Source organism: Euprymna scolopes, chromosome 41, assembly GCF_053919585.1.
Source record: "Euprymna scolopes isolate OS-2025 chromosome 41, ASM5391958v1, whole genome shotgun sequence".
NCBI lineage: Eukaryota > Metazoa > Mollusca > Cephalopoda > Sepiida > Sepiolidae > Euprymna > Euprymna scolopes.
The window spans coordinates 30,905,274-30,919,930 of record NC_136522.1 but is presented as its reverse complement, the minus strand read 5'-3'; the positions used below and the strand labels follow the sequence as shown (position 1 = coordinate 30,919,930).

Here is a 14,657-nt window from a genome sequence, read left to right as displayed (position 1 = left end):
AAAGACTTACCCACATGCGGCGAGCGACAAATATTGAATATTTATCTTCCCGCAATCGAGCAAATTAAATAGACAGGCGAGCTTCGTTGTTTAGTGTGAGATATTATGATTTATATGTGATATAAAAAGTTTTAAAAAGTTGTGAACCGACCGACCGCTTCTCTGAAAGAAGCCTTTTGTAGACACACAGAAAAAGCTAATACACATACATACATACATCTTCGCTTTTATATTTATAGATGTTTTCTTTAAACAGCTTCCACAAAGAGACTCATCTGAAAACCTTAGTTTTATCTCTGTCTGCAAACGTGGGAAACGAATCTATTTTTGTGTAAGAACCATAATATGACAGGCGTACTCAACCAGAGTCTTCCGGCTCGCTAGAGGATCAACAGATGAGGAGCGATATTTAACAGTGGCACATTGCTCAGCTGTCAGGGGGCTTGAGACTTTTCTAATCCTCGAGATTCAACTTTGATTTCTTTAAAATCCTCATACATAAGCGTATATAAGTTTATATAAGGAGGTGACGGTTTGGAAACTGGAACTCTCATGTCCATTCTAGCCAATTGGTGATCGCTGCATTATATTTTCTTCTCTTTTGATTGATCCAGTACCAACCATACATAATCGCTCATCGAAGTAATTTTCTTTTGAGGTGTTTCTCATGTGGAGAAGGCTTTAGGAAGATGACCTCAGGGTCAGGTACTGTCCTCGATTGTAAGATAAACAACGTTTCACTACTATTCTCTCGAAAAACCTTATTTTATTAGCAAGACAATTATTATCAAATATTATTATCAATCCCAGATCCGCTAGCTGAAGCAATTTTTCCTTATGTTGTGTTGCGTCATCGACTTGGAAAAAATGGAATCAGCAAAGCAATCGAAAATTGTCCGGAATTATTCACATAATAAAAGTTCTAACTCAACTCTATTATAATCGTTATTAATGTAAAATTCGACCACCATAGGTGGTTTTCTGACACACTGTTTCTTCCATAGAAGATGAAACTATAATGTCAATTTAAAAATTATTCAGGCAAAAAGCAAAACAATATAATTTACAAACATACCTAACACCTTATTTTGGTATATAGGTTTCATTTTGACTACATTATTCCAAACCAACTTCATTTTAAGTGGCCACATTAGTTAATGCTGCTTAGCCATCTCAAAAAGGTTAATATTTGTAATATTTAATTGCTATGTGTAAGAGTAGATTTTACTTTCTTCCCACAGCAAGATGTGACACAAGGAAGGAAGATAAGGAGTGTCAAGTCAGTGCCTGAAAGAATGAGAACTGAACTAAAAAAAACTTGCCTAGACAACCCCAGGCAGTAAGCAATAAACTTACTCCACCGAAAAACTGGATTGCAAGGCCTGGAAGGGGTGAACCTCTTTAGCACTACCCAGATGGCATACGTTAGTCCGACAGATACTGTGTTAGTTACATAGGCCATCACCTACTGGACTGATTGTCAATATCCTAGACTAGTATTTCTGTCCTGATCTTCAAGAAGGAGACCCACCCTGACTCAATAAAAATTGGGTGATGATATGCCTTCATAGATTTGGGCGATTCTATTTATAACCATGTGTGATAAGAATGAACCAATCAGATGCCAGAATGGCTTTATAAAATATACTGAATCTTGTAAAATTATCTAGGGTTCCCATGTCAGAATGAGAGGATTATTACATCTGTGCTGATGGCAAAGTGAATTAATTATTTGCTTGAAAATCTTTTTTAACAAGATTTATGCTTCCATTCTTTTTTGCTTGGAACTAAACTTTTTTCTTTTAAGAACGACTTTTCAATCAAAAACACTGATATCCGCTCATCAAGGATTATCTTAATTTCACAATTAATTTTAAATATAGATATTATCATATCAATGTTAGAATATATATATATATATATATATATATATATATATATATATATATATATATATATATACATATATGTGTGTGTGTTTGTGTGTGTGTGTGTGTGTGTGTGTGTAAAAGTGAAATTGTCTCTGTGTGTCCGTGTGTCTGTGTGTGTACATTTCCCTACCAAACTACTTTGTCAATTTTCAGTCTACACACTTGAGATTTGACATAAAGGTTTTTGAGATTTGGGAAAATCTTTTAAATCAGTTTTCGGCCAGAAATTTCGCTGTCAAAGTTCGATGATTTGACCTTTGAAATCTCTACCAAACTCCTGTGCCAATTTTGGGTCTAAACACTTTAATTTTTAGATGTAAGTTCCTTAGACATGGATCAAACTTTTTAATTGGATTTGAGCTCAAAGCAATAAATGTTAAGGGGCCAAATTGAGTTTAAAGTTAAAAAACCATTTGACCTCTTCGGTCTCTACGAAATAACACAGCTAATTTTTGGTCTAAACATTTGAAATTTTACATAAAGTGTATTTAGACATAGGACAACTTTTTAATTGGTGTGTGGCCGAAAAATCTGGAATCCTAGGGGGTCAAAGTTCCAAGGATTATGCCTTTGCTTTGTCTAGCAAACTATTCAGCCAATTTTGGGTGTAAACATAAAATAAAGCTTTTTAATCAGTTTATGGGCTAAAATTTGGCTGCTAAGAGGTCAACGTTTAAAGAGTTGACCATTGCAGTGTCTACCAAACTCCTCCGCCAATTTTGGGTATAAACACTTGACATTTGAGATGTAAGTTACCTGGACATGAGTCAAACTTTTTAATACATATACACATATACACATGGACAGTATATAGGGCTCGAGCAAAGCCGGGCTGAACTACTAGTATAATAATAAAAATAATGTGAGAATGTGTGTGTGATGATGACAATTCTAAACCTTTATATTCAACAAATTTTCAATCAACAGACTTAAAATTTGGTATATAGGCAGTCAGACACGTGAAAAACTTTTTAATCGGTTTTCATAATGAAAGAAGGGCTACTAAGGGGTCAAAACTGAAAAATTAGTACATGGGGGGGGGGTCATCGGATTTTTATCCGTTTGGCAACTGTTTCACGAATGTGCATGCATAAATGGTTCACATGACAGATTCCTTATGTTAAGAATAAGTAAGTTTGAAAACATTTTTTCATGAAAGTGTCAAGCTGGCCTAATTGTTATCGTACTTGGCTCACTGTCTTTAGTTTTTGGTTTCGATTTCAGCTCGAGTATTTATTTTTACTTACATAAAATGACCTGTTTAGAAATAACATAATACTCACATGCATTTGTCTCAGTTTCTGTATGAATTAAAATATAATATTGATGCATATTGTACGACCGGGCAATGTTGTGCTTTGATAATAAAATGGTAATTATTCAGTAACTCAATCGTGAAGTGATTTTACAAACACTTGCTTGACATTTTTTTAAGTGATGACCTGTACATTTCAGTTGACCTATATTATTTTGCCCTATATATATTTTCGCGCCTTTAACATTTTCTGTCTGGGTTAGTTTGACTTTTGTTTCCCTTTATTTTATATTTCATACTTAACTTCATCATTATTTTTTTCTCTCCTTTCTCTTCCCAGATTTTTTTATTTATAGTTATGTCTCGGAAGTAGAGTGAAAAGCACATCTTATTTTTCTTTTATTAATATTATTTTTTCCTTGTACACATTTTTGTGAATTATTCCATGGATTTCTGCCTTTGGATTATTATGGACCATCTTCTTCCAATTACGGGATTTCCTTGGATTTTACTTGTACAAATGGAAATTCTTTTAACTTTCTTGAAGTTTTACATTTGGATTTCACCGTCACTGGATTTTTTATCTTCCACCAAACTATCCATTAATGTGTAATCACCTTTTTCTTTACCATATTCCCTCTGCTTAACTTTGACTTATTTGTTGTTTCATCAAATACTTCTGCGTGCAAAATCCGATCCCGCATTTTGCTAATTCCTACCCTCTGATGAGAAGGAGAGTATTTCTTCGAAACTCCGCGGATTAAGGACTATCCATTTATCTAGTGTTTCCTTTTCAGATTAAATATGTTTTTAACTCATTTCAAAGTGTTTTTTAACATATTTCATTAACTGTTTGCTCGTATTATAAGCTCTATTTCCTATTTGGTATTATCGAGCTTTTATATCTGGCTGAGATAATTTTATAAATATTAATTCTTTAATATTTATAATTTACTTTAATTTTACCATCTTGGATCATTTTGGTAAATTCAATTGTAATTTTCATTTTATATATATATATATATATATATATATATATATATATATATATATATATATATATATATATATATATAATTCTTTTAATTTGTTGTAGAAGACGAGCTCTTGCTTTGAATATTTTATAAGGAGGAACCAAAGATAAGAGTTTAGTAAAATGCTACATATTAGGGACCATACATCAATGGCGATTACGTTAGTTGGTATGAATTTTAACACGGGTCACTCTCAGTACATGTCATGATAACCTAAATTTGCAAAACTGAATCGTTCCCAGAGATTGGTGACATAAAATAGAGGCAGGAGTCAACGGACCAAATGATAGACAAAACAGATTCAAGCAATGATGTATGGTGTCATGTCTTTTTAGTGGAGAGAAACAACGTTTTTCAAATTAATCTCTCCGTAGAAACTGCGAATGAAACACTGTCAATAATATAAAAGTTTGATAAACGAAGCAGAATGTTATCTCGAGGTCTCTGTCCATGTGTGGTCACTCATTTCAGCTAAGTTGGAAAGTTCAATAAAAAAAAGTAAATAATTAGCTAAGAGAATATTAGTCTATCTCTCCTGAATCAATTGTCTCCAAATAAAACCTTGAAGAAAACTCACAGCAAACGTCTCCGTGTGGGGCGATCTGTCTTCATGAAAATAAGCTTATTACTATAGCAACGACTAGTCGAAACGACAACAACAAAAAGAAAAAAGAGATCCACGTATAAACCCCCTCTACATATGTATAAAGAAGTTTTTCATTTGTGATTGAAACGAATATCTTTCATAGAAATAATAATAGAATAGGGGAAAACTATCCAAACGCAGTAACTATTGTAAATGATTAGTTTTGTTTAGTTCTACTTAGATTTTCGGAAGGAGAAATTGTATGGTAATAGAGTACATGGATGCCATCACTGCATCAGTCAAACTCCCACCAGCCTCTTTTTTTACGAAGAAGAATTTAACTTACCACATATATTGTTGACAAGTGCGTAACCAAATTGACACATTGGTATAGTAATCACATTGATGCTGTCCGTTTCCAATTTTCCTAATGTTTGTTGTTCAATCTTTCAAATTAAAAAAGAAGAAACGCCGTAAAAAAGAAATAGATTTCATTAAAATACATTTAGTAAAACGTGATATTCATCTTGTTATCAAAGTCAAACTTTCTTAACAAATTTAGTTTTTAGCATCTGGTTATGAGGTGGTTGGAACTAAATGATGTTTCTCTTCCTTCTATTTCATAATAATTATATTTAATAGTGTTATTATAATTTTAATCAATATTTAATTATAATTTTAATCAATAATTTAATTAAAATTACAATCAGTATAATTATTATTATGTACACTATATTATTGTTATTATAAATATTATTATTATTATTATTATTATTATTATCAATATTTTAATTTGAATTTTGCTTAAAATTCTTATAATTTTATTGTAATTTTAATAATAAAAATATTTTCACAATTTAAATTAATATCTCTATTTTTATTATGTTATAAGTATAATGAACATTTCATTACTATTAGATTAAATATTTTATTATAATTATAATAAATATTATTATTTAAGTTATAATACAATGTTATTTTATTAATAATCATTATTTATATCGTAATTGTAATAAATATTATTATAATAAATATTTTCATACTACTCATGATCAATATTTTTATTATAATTAGAATAAAAATAATTATTATAGTTATAATAATTATTATTACTATTATAATTTTCATTATCACAAGTATGATCAATATTATTATAATAACTATAATGAAGATTGTTATTATAATTTTAATTAATATTTTTATTATACTTATAATCAATATTTTATTATATTTATAGGCAATATTTTTATTATAATTATATAGAATATTTTCACCCTAATTATAATCAATAGTTTTATTACATTACAAGCAATATATTTATCATTGTAATTAATATTTTTATATTATAATCAATATTTTTTATTATCATCTATATTTTTATAATTATAATCAAGTTTTATAATTGTAATCAATATGTTTATAATTGTAATCAATCTTTTTGTTATTATAATCAATATTTTTATAATTGTAATCAATATTTTTATAATTGTAATCAATAGTTTAATTATTGTACTATATATTGTTATAAGTGTAATCAATATTTTTATAATTCTAATTAATCCTTTAATGATTATAATCAACAATTTGATTATTGTAATTAAGATTTTTATTGTAACCGATATTTTTATAATTATAATCAATATATTTAATATACTTACAATCACTGCATTTATAATTGTAATCAATATTTTAATAAATATAATCAATATATTTAAAGCTATAATCAATATTTTTATAATTGTACTCGATATTTTTATAAGTCTTGTTATAGCTATTAAAAGCTAAAGGTGGGAGAATTCTTATAAAGGAAGTAAGAGTTATTGCCCTTATATAGATGAAAAAAGACTAGTGAGCGACCAGGGAGACAGACAGGCAGAGAGACATGTAGCCTTTTATATATTAGATAAAGAGAGCAAATTGTTATATATATATATATATATATATACATATATATATATATATATATATATATATATATATATATATATATATATACTCACACACACACACACACACACACACACACACACACATTAGATTAAGAAAAAAGATCTTGCGGAATTTTTAATTTCGATTTCAAACGATGTATTTTCAAAATTTTTTTCGTTACCATACCTTTAATTTGTATATAATTTTAAAGAGTGTTTTTGCTCTATCTAATCGGTTAAATTACAATCGTTTAAAAACAATTATGTCTTCTTTTCAGAACGTTGAATAAAAAATGGGGGGAAAAAAGCAAATTCGCACAATTTTCTTATTTCAATTCAAGCTAAGCCGAAAAGCTGCTGAAACAGCTTGCTATATTAACGAAGCGTTAGGCACAGGCACCACGACCGAACACAGAGCACAATAGTGGTTTAAGAAATTTCGTGGCGGTGGCGACGAGAGTCTTGAAGGAGATGAGCGCAGTGATCGACTATCGGATGCTGACAACTATCAATCAAGAGCCTTAGACGAGGTCAATCCACGCACAACTTCCTTCTGAATCAGACGTAATGTATACGACGATTTCCAACCACCTGAGAGAGATTGGAAAGACAAAAAGACTTCATAAATGGTTGCCTGACAAATTGAACGACAACCAAATCTAACATTGTTATGAAATGTCATCTTCTCTTCTTTTACCCAAAAAGAACGACTCGTTTCTCGGGCTGTGACTTGCAATGAAAAGTGGGTTCTTTACGACAACCGGCGACGCTCAGCTCAGTAGTTAGAGTCGAACAAAGCTCCATGACACTTCCCGAAAGGTAAACATTTTTTTTTTTAATAAAATTATCGTTGCTGTCCGGATTCGAAACTGGGAACCGAAATAGATTTGCTTTAATAACTCGGCCATGACAACCATGAATTTTGATAACGTCCCTATTAGATAATAATTTCCGGTTAAGTTATAATCAGTTTTGAATGTCGATTGTGAGGCATAAAAATTATTCCGAACATCCCCTACGATGTTATTAGTAAGGTGTTTATTATTTTACATTTATAGAAAATAAATTTTCTAAAATACAATTTAAGATAACTATGACTTACATTAAAAAAAAGTTAAATTTTGCAGGGAAATGTGAAACAAATTAAAAGAAAATTTATCTCTGAACAAAGTTAAAGAACCTGACACCATCTTTGATTCCGTGTACATGTTATTTTCCTTGATTACATCATGAATTATTGTCAATACAAACGGTTGTAATACAATTGACAACTGACGTATATGAATAAAATGTATCTTATAAATCTTTGTTCTTGTGTCTATGGATAGAATAAGAGTAGAAAGAGTACATCCCAGTTCGCGAGCAAAATCTTATCAACCCCTATTTATGACAACAAATGAAAAACTGATTAGGATTGACTATTAAAATTGATTCAATATATTATGATGTTTTATGGTTTCTAAACAAAAAGGCCTAGATCTCTGACGATGTATAATGCTTTTATCTACCTTTTGTCATTAAAGCGACGTGAACCCAAGAAATAAAGGAAATGTTACAGAAGATCTGTTAGTGCAATAGCATGTTTACTTACTGTCTTGTAGACATTTTGGAGCAATACAATCTTTTTTATTTCCTCATCTGTAGAAACGTCGACGCCATCACTTTTTCTTTTTATCGTCGTTCTTTAAAATATAAAAAAATAAAAAAAATCAATCAGTCGCATATAAAAAGCAGAAAAATACATGCATACTGTTAAACTCATATTCCATGCTATTGCTGACAAATGCCACGAGAAATATCAAAGTCACAAGTGTGAGAAAATAGTTTTAAAAATTGTGATGTGGTCTCTGGCCATTTTGAACAATGACACCTTCTTTGGGTATTGTCAAGAACTACACTGACATTTTATATAAAATTAGGTATAAAATAATCTTACGACAGAGGAAGAAAATAAGACATATAAGCAGGGCATGCATTCATATTAAACAAGCAATTAATGAAATATGAGAGAATAAAAGGATCACTAATTAGCAACTGAAGAAAGCTAGTATGTGAGTCATTAAGTCTTTTCTGACTGCCCAGGTCCAAAAGCACGGGAGAGGATTATCAGACGTTCTTGGGTTTTCTGCATGTGGCTTGCTAGTGAAGTCTGGAGAAAAACTGATATTGTTAAACAGGTCTTAGTTTGCACTGGCTTATTACTTTCACATAGATGTGTTACTTTTGGGAGTTTGAAATGATTTTCATTGATTAAAAATTCTTAAACACTTCTCCGTGAAACTTACTTATTTTTGGAAGTAACAAAGACAGGGGATTCAATTCAAATGAATTAAGATGAAACGAAGAAATATTATATAGAACTCTGTGCGGAGATGCCAACTAACCTAAACGATTATAATTATCATTGTTACTGATGTTTTGAAAAAGAGTGTTTCGAAAATATGTATCGAGGCGAATTAGGTAATTTACATTTAAAATATTTACAGTAGAAATGTGTAATGTTAACACATAAACATTATAAATTATGTAAAAACATCAGGTGATCTTAATGCTCCGTGTATCAATGATATAATGAATGGGGATAGATTTTGAGATATATACAGTTGTTAGTTAGAGTCTGGAGTCAGATTGGGAAAGTTAGAAAAGTTAGAACGGAAGATATCGTCTCCGTGTTTGGAAGCTGAAGAAAACAAGACCGTAACATGATGTAGAACTTACAATGTCTTGCAGCTCTGATGGAGAGTCAAGAATAAAGTTTATGTGAAATGAAGTTGGTATTTGGCGTTTCTTCGAAAAGAGACATTTGTTTTAGGACTAAGAAAAAAAAACAGAAGCGTGAGCGACCTATTAGTCCCTATAAAAAGAGTATGTTTTCATGCGGACCATGCAGACTAAGATGTCATTCGTTGTTATGAAAGACTGTCCCATGTACGTTTGTTTGTTACGATGTGAATAGAATTATATGTGAAACATCCACACATACATACAACTAGTGGAACATTTTAAATGCAAGACGTTCATACACGTATTTATACATTTGTTATATACATATTAGATGTAATCAGTCGTATGAACACATAAATTTAGAACAGAAAGAGTATAGCAATTCGAACCATTTTCTTTTTCGTGTTTGTAGGAATAACTTCGCAATCCATTCGCCACACAACTCATATGAAGTTGGAAAAATAGGTCAGTAAACAGAAAAATGTAAATTTTGTTATTTAATTCTTTATTGAGTTGTCATTTATTTCTTTGTCGAAATATGTCATCATTTTGTCACTGCTTCATATCTTCTTATTTAATTCATGTAAAAACAATTGGCGGAAGACATGATTTCAGAAATGGAGGTTTATTAAGAAGAAATATTAAAGAAGTTACGATTATAATTTACACCTAATGCACATTAACGCATTAAGTAAGTATGAGACGGATAGAATTTTAACCTGAGGTAATTATTTGAGAGCCAGATAGATAGGTAAAGAGATATCAATGCTTATGACCACATGCGAGATTCAACAGTTATTTTATATTTAAAGCATTATTTCATTGATAAGCTATGTCAAAATGCGAAACTGGTCTTTTTACAATCGTTGTTCGCCATTTTGGTGCCATATGATATCAAATCCGTTGGGCTCCACTTTTTTACTCATTTTCAAACCAAACAAGGAATGTTGCCACTTAGAATGCAAGACGCTACTATCTGGGGCCATGTTTAACAGGGGACTGAACGAAGTTGAGCAGCAAGATGTCGATTCACATCATATTTTGAAGGTTAATACAATCATGGAAGCAGGAAACAAAGAGGGAATTCCAAAGTCGAGCTGTCCGAGGGGGAAAGGTATTAGATTAGAAGGCTTTCCGGTATCTAAAGATCTCAACAATAAAGGGATGGGAGTGTGTTGCTTATCAGGTTCATCAGGAGTATGTATGTCAAGGAAGCATCAAAACAAAGGGACACAATATCCTTGGTTGATAGTGCAGAATCTATTACATTTGAGACTCTTTTTTGACTTTTTCTAAAGGTGAAATAATACTGGTAGATGCTCCAGCTCAACAATACACAATATTACTCTGAATCTTGCCTTCTCTGACCTCACCCATCAACCTCTGATGCCTTGTTATTCTCGAATACACTCTATCAAATGTATTTGTTTTATACATGGATAAAGTTGCTTCTACTCGTACCCATTCACCTACACTAAAATATCTACTCATCAACTTACACACCTTCAATCCGGACGTCATCAGAATCGATTTTTTAAGCATGACAATAATATACAACAAATAAAGGATACAACAATTGAATTTCCACAGGTCCTGCTAGTATTTGATTTTGACCATTATTAATTTTGTACATAAATGATTTTATACATATTTTTGTGCTTGTGTAAAATAATGAGATTTAAAACACATGCATTTCAATTAGAAAACGCTATTGTATACTTATGTTTTATGTCATATGTAGTAAAAATTACAAAAAATGACTAAGTAGATGTACTAGATCTATTTTATTTTTACAAAAAATCATAGATATTGGCTGCCCAACATTTTCTCTTTTGAAATGTTGGATTCTCATTGAATGCAGAGAAAGGAAGGGAGATAAGATAAAATGATAGATCGCAGTTACCTCTCGTAAATTTTAAGAATTCTTCCACATTAAAACATGCGATAAAACTCTATAATTAGAAAAAACATTTTTTTAGTAATTATTTTTCTACTGGATCATTTTTCGTAATTAAAAAAAATCTCAATTTCATGAATATGTGTTAATGTTTTCACCTAAAATGTGTTTGTTTTAAAGCTCACCAATCTACACAAACATCGAAATTATTTTTGTTGATAAACGTAAAATGACAAAATCTAATTAAGGCTTTCATTTTTTTACTTGCTATTATTTTTCTACTTGATTTTTTAATTTATACTTATTTTATTTTAATTATTTTTCCATTCGATCATTTTTCGCAACTTTTTTTAATTTATGCTAATTTCGGCATGCCACGCAAGTACGTAATTGTGTTTTTAACTGAAATGCATTTGTTTGAAATTGTATTACACTTCAGAAGTACCTTTTTGAATTAATATTAATTATAGGGTGGATTTATTAATTAATACCCAGATTAATTGCTATACTTACGCTGTATGTGGAATGATAATAACCATCGCAATGTATTTCGTGTTATCGCATGTAGGATTATACTGGATACTTGAACAACTGCCGTGACAGAATCCTATGTAATTACTGATGTACTTGTTGGTGATTTCCTTTACTTTAGTACTGACGTCATCCAGCACTGAAGGTTTATCACATAATACGCTTGCCAGAGCATACGTGAAGGAAACATGGATTTGAAGTGAATAGGGATCTACATCTAAAATAAAAAAATAAAATCAATATTTAAAAAAAAAAAATTAAATCAGGATTGATTATTCATATTATCTGGATTCTTCGGACTTCTGTTCTCATTTTGAGTGTCATTTCCACAATGTTTCGGTTGATGTAACCTCCAACCTTCTTCATGTGTATTTTGTTGAACTCTGGATTTTTTTGTCGGACTCGAGAATCTTTTTGTCTAACGAGAATATGCACGGAATTTTGAATGGAACTCTTTATTTTATCCATTTTTATGAAAATGCAATGGCGAATTACTTATGGTTTCTACCTGATCATGGCTTATTGAACAAGAGCCCTGTGAATCAAATAAAAGTTCTGTTAGAAATTCTGTGTAAATTCTAAAATATTCGGAGGTTACATGGACTGAACTATTGTGAAAATAGCGATTAAGTTGAGAACATTAGTCCGAAGAATCCAAACAATGTTTCAAATTTTCTTTCTATCACTTTAATTACTTCCGAATTAGGATGCATCGTTAGCTTCTCGGTGGATCTCGACTTCTTCCTCTTCACTGCCATCACTGCACACTGGCAGGGTCAAACGACGCAGGTCTAGGATATGCCAGGGAACGCCATGCACCATCACGTTTTTCTTTGACTGCGTTCCCATTACGCCCCCCTTCCCCAGCGAGTGGTACATTTTGCATTGGGGGGCTTCACTCACACCTCCTCACCCACTTTAATGGTAGCTTATTCACCCTCAATTCCTGCCATTTTGTTGCACAGATGCCGCCACTTATATGCAAAGATGGCTCTATGAGACACAGTTGTCTCATCTTGTCTGGTTTTCGGTGAGATGTTGTACCAAAACACCGACCCTCTCTCCAAAACTATTTCTTCGATGACCCCTCTGATCGCCCATGCAGCTTCTGCCTTGATCCCTCTCCAGATGGCAAACTTCCCCGGTCCACAGTCGACATCGACAGATACAGCTTATGGCGATAATGGGTCACATCAATGGCCAATCGCTTCCAGTCCTCCACAATGTGTAACTCTCCTGCTTCGTGTCTCGACGGTCTGGGGTCTATCGATTGGCACTCCTGACAGTGCTCCACTATCTCCCTGACCTCCTCCTTGGTGGTTTCCGGTTAAATCCCTCTTGGCAGGAATAACGTCCGTTCTTGACCAAAGTGATGCATTTCATGTAACTCTTTAACTTTCTCCCCTCCACAGTATACCGAGGAAACCTCCTTTCCCTCTTGCAGCCAAGCCTTCTTTACCCGTGCCATCGAATCTGCCTTGTCCTCTTCTGATGGCACCAGCACAACAGATAACCTTCAACTAGAATTCTGCTACCAGATCTGCGGGTGCTCTGAGTCTGCGTTTCATCAGCATTCCTGCAGCACCTCTAGTCCTAACTCTCTTATTACCAGTTACTGCTGACCTGATCCATGAAACTACCGTTGCCGAATTGGATTTGATTTAAATTATTTTCAATCCCCACTTCAGGGCCAGATTGATTCCTTTCATAGCGGCCTCCAGTTCGGCTACGTTGATATGGGAATAGTCGTTTTTCTTTCTTAGCCATGCCGCATCTTCCACAGTTACACCTCACATCACTAATATGATGCCCAATGCAAGGCTGCTGGCATCGTACCAAATCACACCCGCGTCTCCGCCGCTAAAATACTATTCCCCCTTCATAGGGTTCTCTTTCGTCACTCTCTTGCAGCATGTTTGTGACCTCCTCCGTCACACAGCCCTCTCAGCCATACGTGCCCGTTTGTCATTAATAAAGCTGCATGCTATCCTGAGCTAGCCGGCGATTGGATAGTGTCTCACCAGTCTCCCGCAGACCGAGAAGAGTTCTTGTTTTGTCAGGTCAGTTCCGACTTCGGATATCGCATTCCCTCGTCTAAAGACAAGGTTTCCTTTTCCATCTCGTCAACCCAAACATCGCTCCTCCATCCAGGGACCCTGCCGGTTGTGCAGTCAACCCATATCTCTCGAAATGGCGCCTCACTTTCTCCACTGTCACATCTGCTTTCTCCACAAGAATGTCGTCAATGTAAGTCTTTACTCAGCACCATCTTCACGGCCATCATAATTTTGGGGGCTGAGCTCAGCCCAAAGCCTAACCTCGTCAGGCGATACATCTTCCCCTTATACTGGACGAGGTGATGTTGCCAGAGTTTTTCATCTACATGGATCTGCAGATAGGTTGACTTCAGCTCGACAATCTTAGTGGCCCGCTCCATCCTCCTCCATTTCCTTATGGCCTCTTTGCATACGTCAATCCCCTTTCTTTGTTTTATTTTACTTTTTTTAGTTTGAAGAGATCAAGGGGCTCCCTCCTGGGGCTAACACTTGATTCTATTACAGTTTAAATTTATATCCGAGGGCTCTTTTAAGAATACTGTTCCCTTTATGGCTGCTCTCTGTATTTCCTTGCAGCTTGGTTTTCCAGGGATTGCTTCTAAGTATTTCTGACGTCGATAACGAGTGCAGTCCTTTTGGGCTTGTTCCATATTACTATATCTTGCTTGATGGCCTTGTCTTTTATGTATCTGCCCGCCTGTATATCTTTGTTGT

At 33.1% G+C, this 14,657-nt stretch overlaps 1 protein-coding gene across 1 annotated transcript in view; it reads right to left on the bottom strand.

Annotated features, from left to right (window-relative positions):
* The window catches only part of LOC145266648 (uncharacterized), a 38,422-nt gene extending 25,687 nt beyond the window's left edge, over nucleotides 1-12,735 (bottom strand). The window contains exons 1-4 of the mRNA XM_080122574.1: nucleotides 12,639-12,735; nucleotides 11,869-12,103; nucleotides 8,326-8,416; nucleotides 5,153-5,252 (exon numbers count right to left, since the gene is read on the bottom strand). Coding sequence (XP_079978700.1) covers nucleotides 5,153-5,252; nucleotides 8,326-8,416; nucleotides 11,869-12,103; nucleotides 12,639-12,735 — 523 coding nt within the window. The remainder of the gene's footprint in view (nucleotides 1-5,152; nucleotides 5,253-8,325; nucleotides 8,417-11,868; nucleotides 12,104-12,638) is intronic.
* Between the last annotated feature and the right edge of the window lie 1,922 nt (nucleotides 12,736-14,657).